Consider the following 21293-nt stretch of genomic DNA (forward strand, 5'->3'; position numbering starts at 1 on the left):
TTTCATTTAAAAATTGATGAATGAATACAGGTGAATATATCTTCTGTTAAAATATTTCAGATATTTACGTATAAAATTCTTTTGATTCTGTACTTTAACTCTTGGTTAATAAACCACCTGCTATTCCTAACCAGACTGGATAAGCATACTTATACTGAAAACACTCTTGACAATATTATAAAGCTGATGGAATCAAGACTTGAATTCCAGTGATTAAAAGGTAGGAAACTACTAAATGCCTATTTCTTTTCTTTCCCTTCTTTTTTTTTTTTTTTTTTTTTGAGATGAAGTCTTGCTCTGTCATCCAGGCTGGAGTGCAGTGGTATGATCTTGGCTCACGGCAACCTCTATCTCCAAGGTTCAAGCAATTCTCCCACCTCAGCTTCCCCAGCAGCTGAGATTACAGGCGCCCGTCACCACACCCAGCTAATTTTTACATTTTTAGTAGAGATGGGGTTATACCATGTTGGCCAGACTGGTCTCAAACTCCTGACCTCAGCTGATTCGCCTGCCTTGGCCTCCCAAAGTGCGGGGATTACAGGCGTGAGCCACTGCACCGGGCCCTAAATGTCTTTCTTAATCAAAGGACATTTTGTAATTCGATTATAAGGTACATGATCAACAAGAAAGTTTGTTCAAGAACATTTTAAATAAATGTACACAGTATATACAATTTATCACATTATAATAGTTTAAAATGTTATAGATATTTTAATGTCAAGTGACATTTCTTAACCTGATGCACTTCTGATAACTTCTGACTTCAGACTGGCCCTTGACTATCTACTTTGTGTTCAATTTTTTTAAAAGCAGGTGCTAAGAAATATAATTTTGGCCGCGCACAGTGGCTCACACCTGTAATCCCAGCACTTTGGGAGGTTAAGGTGGGCGGATCACCTGAGGTTGGGAGTTTGAGACCAGTCTGACCAACATGGAGAAACCCTGTCTCTACTAAAAATACAAAATTAGCTGGGTGTGGTGGTGCATGCCTGTAATCCCAGCTACTCTGGGTGCTGAGGCAGGAGAATCGCTTGAACACGGGAGGCCCAGGTTGCAGTGAGCCGAGATTGTGCCACTGCACTCCGGCCTGGGCAACAAGAGCAGAACTACATCTCAAAAAATAGATATATATTAAAAAAAAATAAAAAAAAGAAATACAGTTATACTTCAAAAATATCAGATTAACTCTGAAATTAAAAAACTGAGTTCCAATATGTCCAACTCTCTCAAAAACAGAAACAAAAAACAGAAGTTACTTCTTCCTTGCTGTTCTTCAACAAGATTACAGAGGTCACTAGTTTTATGTGGGCCGAGTACAACCTAAAAGAGCCATTTTCCTTCTGGGTTATTTAAAAGCAAAATACAGGGACCCGGAATCATAAACTAACAAACTCAGCTGGCCTTAGATTGTTGAATCACTAATGTGCGTAATACTGATCACTACACAGCAACAAGCAACAGTACAATAGCTATGTAAGAAAATGGGCTGAATCTGAACCATTACTGGATACAACATGGAAATTTATTTAAAACTGTACTAAAATTTTCTAACATTTTCTTAGTTTCCCTTTTTCTACTCAAAGTGGAGTACAGGTAATTAAGTTTAGCATCCTTTGTAGGGGAAAGTCTAGATTCTGTAATGACGATGACGAAGACTGAGTTCTAGAAGGAATTTTTTTTTTTTTTGAGACGGAGTCTGGCTCTGTCGCCCAGGCTGGAGTACAGTGGCACAATCTTGGCTCACTGCAAGCTCCCCTTCCCAGGTTCATGCCATTCTCCTGCCTCAGCCTCCCGAGTAGCTGCGACTACAGGCGCCCGCCACCATGCCTGGCTATTTTTTTGTATTTTTTAGTAGAGAAGGGGTTTCACCATGTTAGCCAGGATGGTCTCGATCTCCTGACCTCGTGATCCACCCACCTCGGCCTCCCAAAGTGCTGGGATTACAGGCATGAGCCACCGCGCCCGGCCTCTAGAAGGAATTTCTAAAAGGGCTGAAGATCTTGGTATTTCTTCAACATTCTTGTCATCAACTGTTTGGTTAAGCATCTATGAATCCACACCGATGAATAATTCGGTCACTAGCATTAGTTTATTGAGGTAAGCATTTTCCATCAGTACATTGTTACACATGATCTTATTACTTAAGATTTTTCCTCACTCATTCTTTGAAGAAAACGGTTGTAAGATTTTGTAGCTGATCACCTATGGTCTCTCCAAACTCTACATCGAATAATTTGCTAGAAATTACAAAAGGGGGAAAATCCTGTGAGCACTTTTATTGGAGTAAATTAGTTAACTGATGAAAAGAACATAAAGAATGCAAATCTGTAATCCACTGAAACTTATATTGCTGTAATTCCACAGCCCTCCTGCCCACCATCCCCTAACACACACACACATACACCCCCACACACCCCAGATAGTACTATATTTTTGAAATAAGCCTTAATTGTATAGTTATGGTTAAAAAATAAAAGTTATAATAGCATTTGACCTCCCACTAACATAGATATATCGAAGATTCTGTTTTCCCTTTAAAAATGCTGTATCAAAAATATCACTTGCTATGGAAAATTCACTTATATAATTTCTTTAAATATAGTGATGCTGTCAATAAATACTTGTTAAAAAGAAACAAAACAAAACCAGGAAATGAAACTTTCTTTCTTTCTTTAGTGAGAGCGGAAAGCTTCCTCACACAACTTGACAGGTATGATGAGTGCAAGCTGAGTGAGCACAGGCTAAATGTCTCTACTTTCACAGTTTAAGAATTCAAAGGACATGCTCACTTGAATTCAAACAGCTCTATTTCATATTCTTTCTAAAGGTAGACCTCTACCACATTCAGACAATTCTGCAATGTTAGTTTTTCCCCCCTTCATAAATGGGTACCTTTTAGCAGCAGATGAAAGAGTTTCTTTTCCTGCAATTGAGACAGTGCTGGTATGACTTGGTTTTCTGTTTGCACCACTTCCATTGGTTATACAGGACATGGGAATAGCTGCTCGAGGGCTTGGTTGGCCTAAAGATAATTAAGGAAAAAAATTATATCAAATTTGAATATATTCCTTAAAGATCTAAATTTTAAAATTAAGTCCATTTGGAAGGAGGGGGTGGTAGAAAAAAAATAAAGTATATTATTGTTTATAACTCTTGAGCAGAATGCCCCCATGGTATGCAGCACGTGATATTGTCTCAAAACTTAATCCCATCAAAACAGACCTATAGGAAAGCCATACTAATTTACTAAAACACAATTGGGCTAGTTCTCTTAGCTAAATGGTTTGCTTTACCACACACAGCAGCCTTGTAACACATGATTCAAATGTGTGCCTCAAGTAAACCATAAATCCCATGCCATCAATCTTCAAAAACAGCTTGTTAAAACCATAAATTTTAAATCCTAGAAACCATAAATATTAAATTCTAGACTGTTATTCCATATAAATAAAGCATAAGTATATAAAGTTAACCTCTCCTTTAACTTACACAGTACAAGGAGTGGAATAAATGTGTGATTGGTGTATTAGTGTGGTCAGAAGACACAACATCACAAGATAAAACAGTCCTATCTATACTAAGAGTCAAGTAAAGATTTGGGAATAGAGAATATTTCTATTTTTTAATTTTTGGACTCAGTTTTCTCACGTGCACACAGTAATATCAAGTACCTTAGGAAGTTCCACACATAGTGGTGTAACACTGCATTTTTGTCAAGAATAAGATGTTGGAGGTCATTTGTATCATAATTGCCTAACGTGCTTCCTTAATACAGATTCATAAGTCCTACATTGGATTGAATGAATTAGAAGACAGGAATCAGGAGACCTGCTGCATTTATTTTTTGAAACCTCTTGAGAAATTTTTTTTTTTACATATAAGTTACATTAACCCCCAAATTATGCAAATATCACTGGTCATCAGATTTAATTCTAGTATGTTGAACAAGTTACTTATTGTTGTATCAGTAGCTTTTTAAAAACTGTGGTAAAACAGTCCTAAAATTTATCATTTTAACCATTTAAAAATGTACAATTCAGTGACAATTAGTATATTCACAATGTTATGCAACCATCACCACTACCAAGTTCCAGAACATTTTCAGCACCCCAAATAGAAACCATGTATCCATTGGCTGGGCGTGGTGGCTCAGCCTGTAATCCCAGCACTCTGGGAGGCTGAGGCGGGCGGATCATGAGGTCAGGAGATCGAGACCATCCTGGCTAACATGGTGAAACCCTGTCTCTACTAAAAATACAAAAAATTAGCCAGGTGTCGTGGCGGGTGCCTGTAGTCCCAGCTACTTGGAAGGCTGAGGCAGGAGGATGGCAGGAACTTGGGAGGCGGAGCTTGCAGTTAGTGGGGACTGCACCACTGCACTCCAGCCTGGGCGACAGAGCGAGACTCCGTCTCAGAAAAACAAAAACAAAAACCACGTATCCATTAAGCAGTCACTCCCCGTACTCTACCCTCCAAAGAAGCCATACCTTGTTTGGCTTCTTTTATACAGTACAATGTTTTCAAGGTTCACCATGTTGTAGCACATATATTTCATTCTTTTTTATGACTGAAAAATATTCTACTGTATAGATATATTTTGTTTTTCCATTCATCTGTTGATGATCATCTGGATTGTTTCCACCTTTTGGCTAATGGGAATAGTGCTGCCATAAACATTTGTGTAAAAATTTTCATATAAACACCTGTTTTCAATTATTTTGAGTATATACTTAGGAGCAGAACTGCTGAGTCACGGTTGTTGTATGTTCAACTTATGGAGGAAATGCCAAACACAGTGGTTGCACCATTTTACGATTTCACTAGCAATGTACAAGGATTCCAGTGCCACCATATTCTTGCCAACACTTGTTATTTTCAGGTTAAAAAAAAAAAAACTCAAGAGGGTATTAAGTGTTACCTCGTAAGTTTTGGTTTCACTGATTCTACTGTTTTTCTATTCCCTACTTCATTTATTTTGCTCTAATCTTTATTTCTTTCCCTCTCCTAAGCCTTGGATTTAGTTTTTTCTTCTTTCCTAGTCTTTTTTCTTTTTTTTCTTTTTTTGAGACAGGGTCTCGCTCTGTTGCCCAGGCTGGAGTGCCACGGCACAATCATGGCTCACTGCTGCCACAGCCTCTTGGGGCTCAATCCCTCTGTCTACCTCAGCCTCCTGAGCAGCTGTGACTACAGGTGCACACCACCATGCCTGGCTAATTTTTGTATTTTTTTCGTAGAGACAGGGTTTTGCCACATTGCCCAGGCTGGTCTCTAACTCTTAGGTTCATGCAATCCACCTGCCTCAGCCTCCCAAAGTGCTGAGATTATAAGCATGAGCCACTGTGCCTGGCCACCAATTACAGGAATTTTTACCATTCTTTTACCAATGCCTCAAACGGCATATCAACTTCAATTGCTCAAACATTTTGCCCACTTTAAGAATGGGCTTTCTTCTTAATAACTGAGGCATACGAGTTCTTCAAATATTCTACATAAAAGTCCTCTGACAAATACACGTCTGGCAAATATTTTCTCTTATTCTATAGCTTGCCCTTTAATTTTCAAAACAGATTTTGAAAACACGATTTTTAAATTTTGATGAAATTCATTTAATTGATTTTTCTCTTATAGCTTGTGCTCGTTTGTGTGCCACTTATGAAATCTTTGTCAAACTCAAGGTCACTAAGATCTTTCTTATATAAGTTTTAGCCCTTACATTGAGGTCTATGATCCATCTTGACTTAATTTTTGTTTATGGCATGAGATAAGAGTCAAGGTATTTTTGTTTTTTGTCTTTTTTTTTCCCCTGGCATATGACTTTAATAACTTGAATTAGGGTTGAAATAACTCTTGAGCACTCTGCCTAGCACACAGAAGTACTTAATATCAAAACAACTAAATGGATGCATCTTCACTACCAAATTTCTCTTTTGGATTATGTTGAGTTTATCTCGAGTCTCTCTTCTTGCAGTTTTACCCTACACTATGGCATCACTACACTGTGCCAGAATGACCTAACACATGCTATGTATCTTTAAATTTAATGCCACTAACTGTAATATGCCCCATTATTTTAAGTACCATTAAAAAGACGTATTTCCTATTAGAACTATAAGACAGTATCAATTGTAATATGCATCGTAATTTCAGAGATGTTAAAATGTCAAAAACATAGGCATCTTGGACCAATTCCTATAAATCTGCCTGTCAGTCCTCAGCTTAAGATTCTTTAGTGGCTCTCTACTACCTTCAGGATGAAAACTAAATTCCTTAACAAGATGTAAGAAAACCTTCCACTATGGGACCTACCAGTCTAGGTTCATTTCTTCAAACTCCCAATCTCACACCCTATGCTTCAGTTTATTCTGAATTCCTAAACTAAGTACTTTTTACTCTTCTGCACTTTTGCACCTGGATGATCCTTCTCTCCAGCATATGCTAGTCACCTCTGCTTGCCTAAACTAATGTATTCATCATCTATGCACCAATCAAATATTTACTCAGAACCAATTATAATCCTAGTCTTACGTTTACAAACATATATAAGGCAGTGACTGACATCAAGGAATTCAAAATCTTCAAGGAGAATCACATCAGCAATGAAAACATGTGGTAAGTACAGTAACAGAGAGATATCAATGGAATATCATGGAAGTACAAAGAAAGGACACGTAATTCTGTAAGGATTAGGGACACAGCGCTCAAGAAAGGCTTCCTTGAAAAAAACACAGAATAAGGCCTTAAAGAATAAGAAAGAAATAGACAGCTGAAAGGGCAGTGATAAGATACTGGGATCCTATTGCAGTATGTGTACAAGAACAGAAACACTCTAACAGCAAAGAGAGCATATGTATTGAGTGGGTGGTGGTGGGGAGACAAAAAGCTCCTTGATGTGGCCAGCATGTAGTACAAAAGAGGGGATAGTTCAGAGAGAGGAGTTAAGTAGCATTCAGATGATGCAGACTTCATCTATAGAGAATAAAGAATCACTAAAGGGTTTTAAGTGGAAAAACAGAGTTCAATTTACATTTTAGAGAATACCCTCTAGTAGCCACGTGAAGAACTGATTTCAGGGCAGTGGTCTGAGAATAAGATGGTAGGGACCAAGACTTATGTAGCGTGAATGAAAAAGTGAAGGAAGTTTTAAGAATCACAGTGGAAACCATCATAATGCCAGCATGAAGGTCAATAAAAACTTTTATACTTGATCATGACCTGAGAATGCTAATCATTATAGTTTATAGTCCTTAATGACAGACTCAAGTAGATGACCTTACTGACATCTTAGCCTGACAGTTCCTAAATACAAATAAATTTCAGTGTATTGTAGACTAACGCAGTAAAGTTATCACTAAGAACTGCTGCATATTCCAAAGCTCAAAATCTGAAATCCTTCTTGCTACTCTGGTACATATTATCTTCTTATTCTTTCATCTATCCCAACCTGTCTCTCTAAAACTGTAATTTTATCACAACTTCCTGTTTCTATAACTAAGTTCTTCCGGCATTCAATTTACAAACAATTTATTGATTTGTAAATTGAAATTGTTTCTCAGCTAGCCTTGGGATGACTATGTCAGTGACTGTCCCTGCTTTCAAATAGTGTATGATCTAGTGGGAGCAACAAATACATATGCCAAAAGAGATGTACAAATAAAAATTTAAAACAATTCCAAAATGTGCCAAAAAATAGATCATTTTCAGGAGATAATTTCTGAGGCCTTTAAGATGGCTACAGTTTTGATCAGAAGGGTAGAGATAGTCTAGCTGATATTCCAAATCTTTTATTTATCTCGAATTCTCTATCACATGCCTCATGGCTCCAACTGTATACTTCTTCCACTCCTCATTTTCAAGCTCTTCGTCATTTTTCTCAATTGGCTGATTACTCCTGCTTCATTCTTTGAGAAGATTGAGGACTACGTGTACTTCATCAAATTCTATCTTCCCCATTTGGAATTTTATCTGTATACTTCTGCCTTCCTCTTATTTCACAGGAAGATGTACCCTTAGGCCTTTCAACTTGTGGCCACTACTTAAAAGTATATTTTGAGTGGAAGTGACAAAGAAGCATTTGACTCTCATACAGAAGTGGCACTCTGTAAACAGTAATTGTTACCTGGTCTGAGGCAACACCTGCCAATATACAGTCATGCACTGCATAATGTCTTGTTCCACGATGGACTGCATATACGACAGTGGTCCAAGAAGATTCTAATATCCTATTTTTACCGTATCTTTTCTATGTTTAGGTTTGTTAGATATACATATACTTACCATTGTGTTACAACTGCCTATGTAACCTAGGAGCAATAGATTATACCAGGGGTCCCCAACCCGTGGGCCACAGACTGGTACCTTTGTGGCCTGTTAGAAACCAGGCCGGACAGCAGGAGGTGAGAAGCCAGCGAGTGAACCTTCATCTGTATTTACAGCCACTCCCTATCACTTGCATTACCACCTGAGCTCAGCCTCCTGTCAGATCAGTGGTGGTATTAGATTCTCATAGGAGCGCAAACCCTACTGTGAACTGTGCATGTGAGGGATCTAGGTTGCATGCTCCTATGAGAATCTAATGCCTGATGATCTATCACTGTCTCCCATCACCCCACCATGGGACCATCTACTTGCAGGAAAACAAACTCAGGGCTCCCACCGATTCTACATTATGGTGAGTTGTATAATTATTTCATTATATATTACTATGCAATAAGAATAAAACAACAAATGTGGTATGTTTGAATGATCCCAACACCTCCCCCCAACCCACCCCAGTCTGCAGAAAAATGGTCTTCCATGAAACCAGTCTCTAGTGCCAAAAAAGTTGGGGACCACTGGGCTATGCCAAACAGCCTAGATGCATACTAGGCTATACCATCTAGGTTTGTGTAAGTACACCCTATAATGCTCAAACAAGGAAAAAAATGCCCAATGATGCATTTCTCAGAATGTATCCCTGTTAAGCGATGCATGACTATACTTCTACACACAAAATAATGAGACATTCCATCATCCCCTTCCACAATTACTAGTCATTTTAGTGTAAGGGTCCCACCAAGGCAATTCATACCTTCCTAAGCTGATGGATGTAATGCGCTTATCAATAACAACATTTACAGCAAACCTATGACCATCCCTGAATCCTCCCAAATGTTATTTGGACCAGGAGCTGAATGATACAAATCTGTGCCTTTAGAGTATCCCAGATTTTACATAATTAGCAATGTTTCTTTTGGAGAACTGATTCCTATATTTCAATTTTGCCTTTGGGTTCTTTAATTTCTCAAGTGGCAACTACAACGCTTCACACTTTGGCTTAACCAGCAATTTCCTGATTTAAATGACTGACTGCCACCTTCAGATAAATTTAACTTTTCAACTTCTGTATCATTGTGTACTAACAGTTTGTCTTCACATAATGCCACTGGGCTGTGTTCTCAAATTACATGTGGTCACCTCAAGAGGTCCTAATGAGTTTCCCAGGCACCAGCTGTGACATAATTCGTCTTCTTGGCTGCTAAAACTTCCAGTGTTCTCTGGGCCTTCCCTTTTGCTCCGAAGTACAGGTAATTTTTTTTTCTTTTGGCAAGGATTCAGCTGCAACTGGTGCATATATTATGAACATATGCCGTCAAAAGGAAAGAATTCTCTGACAGAGGAGAAGGTATATGAAAAATTTAAGTGACTGGCCACCTTAAAAACTCATGGGAAAATTTTCTACCTCACTCAAGTGTCCTGCATAATTTACTCAAGTAAAAAATGGGGCTTAGCTTTAAATACTGCTGGCACACTGGAGAAGATAAACTAAGACAACGAAATATATTTAAAGGTTAGATGTGTTTCTGATTTTGGTATTTACTGAATGGCAATACTACTATGAAGCGACATAGCAGAATTTCATTAAGCCCTTACCACACACATCATTAACGTTTACTTTTGGTCATATCTGATGACAACTTATGTCCTTCCCATATCACCACCATCTAAGCAAAACCATAAAATAGCTGTCTTCAGTGATAGGGAAGTTGACTTGTCCTTTGAACCACAGCTTCATCAAAGGGTTCTACCCTATTTATCCATAGGAATTTAATTTGACCTCTAAAGAAAAATCTTCTAGAAAATGTAAATACCTTAAGATGATAATGATCATTTTCCTGTCAATAATTTATGTGATACTCAATACTATAAATTCTAATTTCACAGGGGCTAAAAAAAATCACACATAAAACTGTCTATAATATAAAAAATGACTTTACTTTTTAATTGAAGAAAAAATACAAATCCCTACAAGATAATTTCATTTTTAATGTTATGAAAAACTTCATTTATTTGAAAATACTTTGCTTAAAATGTTTATTCCAAATTTTCTTACCACTAATTTATTAATCCTGTTTAGTATCAAAACTGAGATGATCTATTTTAGGCTGTACACAAATGTCACTAGTGAACAGTCACTTAAATTCCAATTTTTTTTTTTTTTTTTTTTTGAGATGGAGTCTTGCTCTGTCCCCCAGGCTGGAGTGCAGTGGCCCGATCTCAGCTCACTGCAAGCTCCGCCTCCCGGGTTCACGCCATTCTCTTGCCTCAGCCTCCTGAGTAGCTGGGACTACAGGTGCCCGCCAACACGCCCGGCTAATTTTTTGTATTTTTAGTAGAGACGGGGTTTCACCGTGTTAGCCAGGATGGTCTCGATCTCCTGACCTCGTGATCCGCCCGCCTCGGCCTCCCAAAGTGCTGGGATTACAGGCTTGAGCCACTGCGCCCGGCCTCCAGTTGCTTTCAACGATATGCTATATATAAACTCCAAGATAAGGCTGTTCAGAGTTGCCAATAACATTATGAAACTTTACATATGTATTTCTCTCAATGTCTTAAAATCACTATTGGAAACATAATTAGTTGGACATATTTTTCCATTAAAGGAAAATACAGTAATTAACATGAATTATGCTCATCTATGAAATAATTATTTTCTCAAATTATTATATAATCAATACCCCCATCAATCCATTTCATAGACTGCCTGTGTTCCAGGTAACAGAGTAACTCAGAATGAACCACCTTAGCATATTATAAAATAGCAAAGTTAATTATGAAGTATAATTTTAAAATCAATTGGAAAAAATCTCTAATTAATAAGGTTATTAAAAAGAATTAAGAGTTAGTGTTATGTGAAAAGTTCCACGGAGATGGTTCTGTGGCTCCAGAAAAAGAGCCATTAACAAAACTGATCCTAGACTCACTTTAGAGACATAGGAATTATGACTAAAGATAATTAGAAAAGGATCAGAAAGGACAACTTACAAAAAATAAGCTGCTGGGGAACAGGAATTATAGCTAGTTAACTGTATTTATATTTCATGACATTGAGAAGTAGGTGCTAAATAACTCATGTGTCATATAAAATACTGTGTATATGCTGGAAAAAAGCAATCTTTAAATTTCTTTAAAATATTTCAGAATTTTCTTTACTGAAATACCTTAGTAGATACAATATGAGAGAAAATATCTTTAAAATTTTTCTCAATTTATGTAAAATTACAATGTACTATTGTTTCAGCATATTAAAAAGACTTTGGAGACCAAGGTAGATCACTTGAGCCCAGGAGTTTGAGACCAGCCTGGGCAACATAGTGAGATTCTGCTTGTACAAAAAAAAAAAGAAAAGGTTTTAGCAGGGCATTGTGGTGTACACCTGTAGTCCTAGCTACTCCAGAGGCTGAGGAATGAGGACCACTTGTGCCCAGCAGTTTGAGGTTACAGTGAGCCTGGGTGACAGAGTAAGACCGTGTCTCTTAAAAAAGTTAAAAAAAAACTAATATAAACTATTTAAAATAAGCTTTTAAAAATGTGAACAGCAATCAAACATCGTTATCATTTTCTATTATAGGTTTTACACTTATATGTACCCTCGGGTTCTGAGTCTATTATATATAGGAAACCTGTTCTTCCCCCTCTACACAAAGCTTGTATTTCCTATAAAGCCCATATACATTAACAGATCTAGCTCCTTATTCTACTCTAAAAATCCAAAATCCTCCTATAAAAATCAATTTATAACCAAACAAAATTTTTTTCTGGCTTGATCTTCGCAGTCCTCAAAGTTGGCTCTCTAAATAAATAAATAAATAAATAAATAAATAAATAAATAAAGCAAGCAAGCACAACATAACATTTTATTAGTCAAAGTGGTTTCTATCAAATCTTTTGCCAAACCCTCAGGTCCCTTACCCTTTGTCATTGACATATTTATCTCACTATCACTAATGAAAAAGATCGATCCTTTCTTCCATCTGACTCTCCACTGTAAATACACAGACCCAGAGTACATGAGGCTGAGAGGGAAAAGAGTGGTAATCACAAAACCGGGCAGAATGATACTCACCTTTCCTCCACAATAAGTTTCCCGCCTCCATACCCTCAGGGTCTCTCAGCATCTCTTTCAAATGTCTACGGTCTTCCATTCTCCGCTTTAACCATTCCAAACATGCATTCTCTTTTTTTCTATCACTGAGGACCTATCTTTGCACCTAAAGGTTATCATTGTCTCGATATATATTCACAGTTATCAGGGCCAGAAGTTGTAGTTCTCAAAGATCCCTTCTCAAATTCTCAGGATACTTGCCTCATCAATTACCATCCCATTTCCCCATACTGGTCTTCCTCTCTGCTGCCTTTTTGTCCTCAACCTATCTTTGTGTTCAAGTCTATCACATATTTTTAACATATTTTAAAAAGTAATTAAAACTGGCCTTCAACATAGCATCCTCTCCTAGCTATTATCACCTTCCTCCACTCAGGTGAATTTTTTGAGAGTGGCTATATTTGTTGCTCTCAATTCTACAATTCTTTATTGCTGCTTCTCAAAATACTGGTATTTGATTTGCAGTTCTACTACTCCACTAAAATTGCTTTTGGAGAGGTTTCTAATATTGCTGTAAATGCCAAATCCAATGGTCATCTCTCAGTCTTTGTTTTATTTGACATCTCTGTAGCAGCTGGCAATGTGCATCACTTTTTGTGCTATGCTGAAATGTTGGAACTCCCAATGGAACTATGCTGGACTGCCTTCTCATTTTACATCCTTTATGGCTTCAACTATCATCCATAAGAGGAACATTCCCAAATTCTTACTGCTAGCCAAGACTAACATGAGCACTAGATCCATATGTAATTCAGCTACCAATATGTATCTCTACATACCATATACACCCTAAACAACATTCAGAAACTGAATTCACAATCTTTCTTCTAAATCTGCTTCTCATTTGCTGGCTGGCTGACTGTACTATCTCCTAATCAGCTAGAATTTGGGAGTTATGTAAAACTCCTCCCTAGGTTAATAATTTACACTGACTTATTGAAGTAGGAAGGCAAGCCAATAAATGTCCTCACTTTTCCCATTGCCAAAATGGGCATAATCATGCCTATCCCCATATACTCTACCAATAAATCAGTAAGAGACATCAAATGATATGTTCAAATCTTGATTCATGTCAAAGAATAATAAATTCTTTCTTGGTGGTTGAAGTAAGGGAAAAGGTACACTGCATCTGCTCCAAACTCAGAGCAACACGGTCTTGATAACTGTTTCTCTCAACCTTGAAAACTCCCAATACTGGAAAGTTAAAAGTCCCATTATACTGGGCTAGTAAGCTTCAGAGCTTAAATTTTTTCAGGATTCTGCTAACAACGACAGAGCGTTCAGAATAAAGCTATTTAAACTATAATGATTTTAATTATGTTGCTGTATTGACAACAGAATTAATTTTAAAAACACATGAGTGCCTACCAGCTATGTTCAATATGAAATGAGAGACACAAAACGATGATTCAGTTCCTGCCCTCAGTAAACTTATCATCTAGTTGGAAGATACTAACTTCACACAAATACTGTGACATAAAAAACCTGTAAGTATAATCAGTGGATTACGCAAAAATTCTTTATTTTAAATAATAAAGAATAAACTTTCAGAACTTTTTGGGAATTAAAAAAAAGGAAATGGAAAACAAACTATAATCACAAGTAATCCACATAAAAAACTAGTTTTATATTTCCAACTTCAACTTTCAAAGAAAATATTGCAAAAAGCAAGACTCTTTTTAACTTTACAACACAATTACCTTTACTTGAGACTGATTTTTTCACTGAGGCCACATGATCTTCAGAGATTGCAAGACGCCTCAAAACATCAGCCAAAGCTGCCTTTAGCACAGTGATTTCATCTTCTTGTTGCTGAACTCGTGACTCAAGAGCTGACAGGCGATCTTGAACATCAGAAGTACTTGCAGCAGAAATACTATCATCTATAAAATAAAATATGGAATATTTTTAAGTAAACTGCTTGAGAAGTAATTTCTGATAAGAAAAACTATCCCAGATAAGACTTACAAAAGATGAGAAAAATTCTGGCTAGGTGAAGTGGCTCGCGCCTGTAATTCCAGCACTTTGAGGGGCCAAGGCGGGCAGATCACTTGAGGTCAGGAGTTGGAGACCAGCCTGGCCAACATGGTGAAATCCCGTCTCTACTAACAACACAAAAAATTAGCCAGGCATGATGATGAGCTCCTGTAATTCCAGCTATTTGGGAGGCTGAGGTGTGAGAATCACGTGAACCCTGAAGGTGGAGGGTGCAGTAAGCTGAGATTGCGCCACTGCACTCTAGTCTAGGCAACAGAGCAAGAGTCTGTCTCAAAAAAAAAGGAAATTTCAAAACAAAAAACTCTGTAACATCCCATCATGTTGACACATATTAACTTCTATAAAGATTTTTATAGCTATCTTAATTTAAAATAAGTTAATAAATTTCACAAATAATTAAAATGGTGACAACTGTCCCCATGGTCAAATTTCCCCTATTTTTACAACATCATCTTAATTGGTTTTCTCACGAAAAGGCTCCCTAAATACATCATCTTGTAGACATCAGGAAACTTGCAAGAGAGCAAACTATTTAACCTTTCTTAATTACAACATTATTACCATAGTTCTCTCTGAAAACAGAAAAGGCATATAAATCACTTCTGTTTGGCTTTATGTATCAGATAGGGAGTCTATCACCTTAACCAACAATGATGAGGAAGCATCTTTACTACTTTACTTTTTACTATCATACTCTCCCACACCCCACAGAAGTCAGTATTGCTACGTAATTAACAAAAGACTTTTTGCTGCTCCTTCTCTCCACCTAACACCACAACCTCTTTTAAAAAAAGGTTTTTATGAAGTACATACTTAATATTTGCCTTAGGTATGTAACAACAACAAGAGAAAGACTATTCAAATAAGGCCGAGCTATACCACAGCAATTACAAAGGACTTGCAAAGTTACGTAACTTTAGACTATACTACTGTATTTGTTGGGTCACTCAGAATCCAAACATAGAGAAACATCAATTGCCGGCTGGGCGCAGTGGCTCATGCCTGTAATCCTAGCACTTTGTGAGGCTGAGGCGGGCGGATCACGAGGTCAGGAGATTGAGACCATCCTGGCCAACAAGGTGAAACCCCATCTCTATTAAAATACAAAAAATTAGCCGGGCATGGTGGCGTGTGCCTGTAGTCCCAGCTACTTGGGAGGCTGAGGCAGGAGAATCGCTTGAACCCAGGAGGCAGAGGTTGCAGTGAGCCGAGATCACGCCACTGCATTCCAGCCTGGCAACAGAGCAAGACCCCATCTCAAAAAAAAAAAAAAAAAAAAAAAAAAAAAGAAACATTCATTGCTATTGGTTCATTCAGTATAAGCAGGAAAATTCAGGAAAATAACTAACTGTTAAGTACACCCTTGGCTTACACTGAGGGGAAGTTTTAGATTCTAATGTAAGAGTTGTTTGGACCACACTGAGATAATTTAAATGACTGTTTCAGTCATTCAAACAATAAGGCAGAATGTACTGTTTTTTCCTCATACTGAGATAATATGCTATGGAACTTAACAATTTAATTCAAAGTTTAAAACCACCACAACATTTAAAAACCAAAGCTATCACCATTACATTATGGAACAGTAAACAATATTCATATTTCATATTTAAGATCATATACACCACCAGACCTCCCACGCATACATATGTACTCTCTTGTCTTTACTAGTATTTCACTGACAGTCTTATCTTTGAGAAGTACTGATACTGAAGGAAAAGTTGGGTTTCATCTTTAATTTAGACTTCAACTTCTGGTTCCATATTAACTAGTTACATAATCTTAGGCAAGTTATTTTAGTTCTTTAAGCATTAATTTCTTCATCTTTAAATAGGATTGTTTTAAGGAGGGTGCGCCTAGGATATGTACAAAGTACAAAAGTTAGAATTTGAAAGCTTTGAGCACATTTGTTACTTAAAGGCAGATGTGTCCAACTCTGAGATGCTTAAGGAATGATAAGAACGATTCAGTCTCTCGCCTTAGAAATTTTTATATTTTAAGTATTTTTCACTTCCACGGTGGTCTAGCCGAATTCTAGCTGATCTATATTCTTTGTAAGTATGTTAGACTATGGTCACTATTCTTTCTACCCAAAATTCTTTCCTATTCTCCTTCTTCTCACAGGAAGAATAGCCACTCTTGTCTTTTGTGAAACTCCACCATATTTCTTGGTCCTAGTACGGCTGTCAATCTATGATGCCTCACTTTACCCTCTGCTCCCCATACTATGAGACTGAACCATATAAAATGACTTTTTCAGTTGTATAAATATTACTATTAGAAATTTCAGCTGGACAAGACAGCTTATGACTGTAATCCTAGCACTCAGGGAGGCCAAGATGGGTGGATCGCTTGATCCCAGGAGTTCGAGACCAGCCTGGGCAACGTAGTGAGAACCCATGTCTACAAAAATGGAAAAAATTATCTGGGCATGGTGGCACGTGTTTGTAGGCCCAGCTACTCAGAAAAGTGAAATGGGAGGCTCACTTAAACCCAGTCAAAAATGGGTTTAATTCAAGGATGCAGTGAGCTTTAATTACACCACTGCACTTAAACCTGGGTGACAGAGGAAGACCCTGTCAGAAAGAAAAGAAAAAAGAAAAGAGAAAAAAAGAAGAGAAGAGACAACACGAGAAGAGAAGAGAAAAGAAAAGGAAAGAAAAGAAAAGAGAAAAAAGGGAAGGAAGGGAGGGAGGAAAGGAGAGAGGGAGAGAGGGAGGGAGGAAGGAAGTTAGTTAATATGGCTCAATCTAATACTACCACAGGAGTAGTAGTCATGAGATACAGGATAGGCCAAATGAACCCCTCTTGAATTTCCCACAGATAAGAGTTATAGCCCATCCTCCTCGGTTCTCCATCTACCAGGATGTCACCCTAGGACTGTCAAAAATAAAGGTGGTTCTAACTACCTTGTGTTCCAGTTCTAGTCTCTGAAGCCTTGGCCCTTCAATTCTGAGAGCTACTCCAATATTCCTCCCAGCTAATTATATAACCTAATAAATTCACTTTTTGCAAGCCATTATTTGTAAAGCAAAGGTCGTGATTAAGTCAGTAAACTATATGGATGTATTTTTCTAAATTGTTCTCAATTCATGAAAGATGAGCTATACCTTTATATTATGACCACAGATAAAATGCTTATATGATTTTTGTTAACATATAACCTGCTTAATTATTCTGGGAGGGCAGCTGAGCTACTAGATCATCAGGCTATAACGCCAAGGTTAGGGTGCTAGGTTTTAGTACCAGCTTGGTAACTTTTACCTTCAGCCAACTTTTACAAACTTTGATTTTTTAAAAAATGACTAAGGTGTTCAAGTTGTGTGAAACTTGGATAGTGACAAGAAAGGTGGTTCAGCTTGTAAAATTCCTACCCAATCCTGATAGACACTGTGAGACACAAGAACAATTTTTCGAAGGGCATAACACATACAAAGTTAACTATTAACAATGTCCTGCATTTATATTGTGCCTTTCATATTTATTACCTCAGCTCCCCCCACACACACATACACACACAATCTATATTTTATATTGGAGGAAATAGCTCAAACTAAATAACTTGCTCAAGGTCACCAAACTAATCTAGGTATCTCAGACTCAAAGACAAGTCTTTTGACTCTCAACTTAAGTGCCTTTTATTTTATTCCATGCTGCATTCTATTCCATGCTGCATTCTAACAATCATCACATGAGGACCAAACAAATACATCCTTTCACAAAGCCACGCAAGAGGCTTAAACTACTGAGTGATTTAATCAGTTTTTTGTTTCAGGAAGATCATTTTGGTTGCTGTGTGAAAACAGAATGGAACAGGATAAGTGTAAACACAAGAACAGACAGGAGGCTACTGCAGTAAACCATGTGAAAGGTGATGATGGCGTATGTTAGGGTTAAGATGTTCAAGTGTCTCAGTTTCTCCAGAACAAATATGTCTCCTATCTCAGTATAAATATTATCATAATGCCCCCTCTTTCACTCTCAAGTTCCCTGACTTGGATGATCAATTACAGGGCCACTAGCAATGGCAATGTAACAGAGCACAGTAGTTGATCGCCAGAGTTCCTCATAGCTCTAATTCCTTCCTGTCTAAAATCCTGGCTCTTAACCCTTTCAGGGGCATGAATTTCTTTGAGAATTCAATAAAAGCTGTGGTAGAATAGTGCATGAACTCTGGTATTACACTGACTAAATACATCTATTTGTTTGCCCTTTTTTTTTTTTTTTTCAAGACTCACTCTGTCGACCATGCTGGAGTGCAGTGGTGCAATCTCACTGCAACCTTTGCCTCCTGGGTTCAAGAGATTCTCCTGCCTCAGCCTCTATTAGCCGAGGCTCGGAGTAGCTGGGAGATTACAGAGGCGCGTGCCACCACACCCAGCTAACTTTTATTATTATTTTTTTGTAGATATGGAGTTTTGCCATGTTGGTCAAGGCTGGTCTCAAACTCCTGACCTCAAGGGATGTGCCTGCCTTGGCCTCCCAAAGTGCTGGGATTACAGGTGTGAGCCACCATGCCCGGCCATCTATTTGCTATTTACCGACTCTGTGACTGCTTTCTTCATGTGTAATTTACTCATGTGAACTGGTACTTACATCAGGCTTGGGATGATTAGATGAAATAATGCACAGCATGGCCATATAGGGTGGTTACAGTAAGTTATTATCCTATATTGATGTTCTTTATTGCACAGTTTATTATTGCCACAAAATTAGAAATGACCTAAAGTCTAAGGATGAGGTTAAATAAGCTATAATATGTCCATACCATAGAATATCATGGAATAATTTAAAACAACAGAGTAGGAGCATAAGCTAAAAATTTGAAAGATCTACAAGATGACTTAAGTGGAATAAGCAAACTACAAAACAATATGTACTGAATAATTTATAGACACACATCAAAACACACTTTTAAAAATTAACACAAAAAACATACATATACACACACATATGTATATATAATGTACACGGAAAGAAGTTGTGAAGTACACACATCAAACTGGTAACTGGGTTACCTCTGGCTAGGAAGGTGAGATTAGAAAAGTGGAAATAAAGAGAAATTTTTGCTTTTTAGTGTATGTATTCCTGTATTATTCAAATTTCACAATAAAAATGTGTATTAATTTATGCCTTTTAAGGTAAAATGCATTGCTTCTGAAGCTTAACTTCTTAAAACAAGTTTCCTCCAGTTAGTGTTCCAATGTTACAAGGAACATAGCAAAGCAGAATGCAAATAAATTTCTATCATAGATTACTAAAACAAGAACAGACACTATCTTAAAGTGCAACAACCCCTCTCATCATTTTATAAATAAGTAAACTAAGACTCTGAGACATCAGGTGAGTTACCCATGGCCACACAGCAAACTGGAGTCAGAGTTCCTTCCTTCCTCTGATGACTATATTATCCACTGCTCTTGTTCTTTCCATTTTGAAAACTTTGCTCTAACTTTTTTCACTCCCAATCTCTAAGATGCCCCCATTCTCATTCACAATAAACTAAAGGATATAATTGTTCAGTAAATGAATATATTTTCTGAGGGCTACTAACATTCCCTTTTCTTGATCAAGTAGATTAGATCATTTTCCTTACACCCCCCACCTTTTTATAGAGTAGGAGTATAAGCTAAAAATGGTAATCCCCTCCCTTTAAAAAATTTTTGGTATTGCCCCCCGGTTTTTTAAAAATTGTTGCTCCTTCTCAAAATAGTTTCCAGCTTTGAAGGTTAAAATAAGAAATACAAATGAATTCTCAAGCATTTTTGAACTTGTTAAGAAAAAAGCAAAGAATGAAGAGAAAATGGAGATCCACAAACCTCTATCAGTCTAATCTATTTACTGGCATGAGTCAGTCTCTTTTTAGAAATACAAGGAAATTTATATGTGACCCGTAAACTTTGTATTTTAAAGTTTAAAATATTACAGTTTAAAGAATACAATGACAGCTATTCATTACGCTTTTATTACACTGAATCACAGTTAATTTATTTTCTGAACTGTTGAGAAATGTGTCATCTTTGCAAAGGTAAGTATATTGTGTTTTATTATAAATATCCAAAAGTTGGCAGTCCAGTATCATATCAGAAGGAGACATGCCTACACATTCTAGTACCTTTGGATTTTACTGATTTTATATCTTTCTAAAACAGAATACTTACTGTCTTGTTTTCTTAGTGGGGGCATACAATCATAATGTAACCACTTCTTGGTGACTCAGTCTTCATTTAGAATATTAATTACTACGCTGCAAGCACTGTGGCGAAATGATGCCTTAGAGGCTATTATATTTCTAATTAAATAATTGAGAACCATGGCTCAGGCCTCTAATTCAGCACTTTGAGAGGTTGAGGCAGGAGGATTGCGTGAGCAGAGGAGTTCAAGACCAGTCTGGGCAATCTAGGGTGACCCTGTCTCTACAAAAAAAATTAGCCAGGGGGTGGCAGCACACACCTATAGTCCCAGTCCTGAGGCAGGAGGATCACTTGAGCCTAAGAGGTCACAGCTGCAATAAGTCATGACTGTGCCACTGCACTCCAGTCTGCGTGACACAGCAAGACCCTGTCTTTAAAATAAATAAATAACAACTTTTTAAAAGTTAGCCAGGTGTGGTGGCACATGCTTGTAATTGAGGGGCTGAGGCAGTAGAATTGTCTGAGCCCAGTTCAAGGCTGCAGTGAGCTATAACTGCATCACTGCACTCCAGCCTGGGCAAAAAAGTAAGACCCTATTGCCAAAAAATAAAAAAATAAATAAAATTACATTTTTAATTTTCTTTTTTGTAGAGACAGGGTCTCACTATGCTGCCCAAGCTGGTCTTGAATTCCCATCCTCAAGCAATCCTCCCCTCTCAGCCTCCCAAAGTGCTGGAATT

At 37.5% G+C, this 21293-nt stretch overlaps 1 protein-coding gene across 6 annotated transcripts in view; it reads right to left on the reverse strand.

Annotated features, from left to right (window-relative positions):
- Positions 1-21293, reverse strand: part of EML4 (EMAP like 4) — a 165933-nt gene that overhangs the window by 74516 nt on the left and 70124 nt on the right. For all 6 annotated transcript variants that reach the window (XR_004252331.2, XM_032177861.1, XM_032177859.1 and 3 more), the window contains 2 exons: positions 14122-14304; positions 2893-3022 (listed from right to left, as the gene is read on the reverse strand). Coding sequence is in view for 5 of the 6 variants with exons in the window: in XM_032177861.1 (XP_032033752.1) it covers positions 2893-3022; positions 14122-14304 (313 nt within the window). In the remaining variant the exon portion in view is untranslated. The remainder of the gene's footprint in view (positions 1-2892; positions 3023-14121; positions 14305-21293) is intronic.

Source organism: Hylobates moloch, unplaced genomic scaffold, assembly GCF_009828535.3.
Source record: "Hylobates moloch isolate HMO894 unplaced genomic scaffold, HMol_V3 SCAFFOLD_15, whole genome shotgun sequence".
NCBI classification, from domain to species: domain Eukaryota; kingdom Metazoa; phylum Chordata; class Mammalia; order Primates; family Hylobatidae; genus Hylobates; species Hylobates moloch.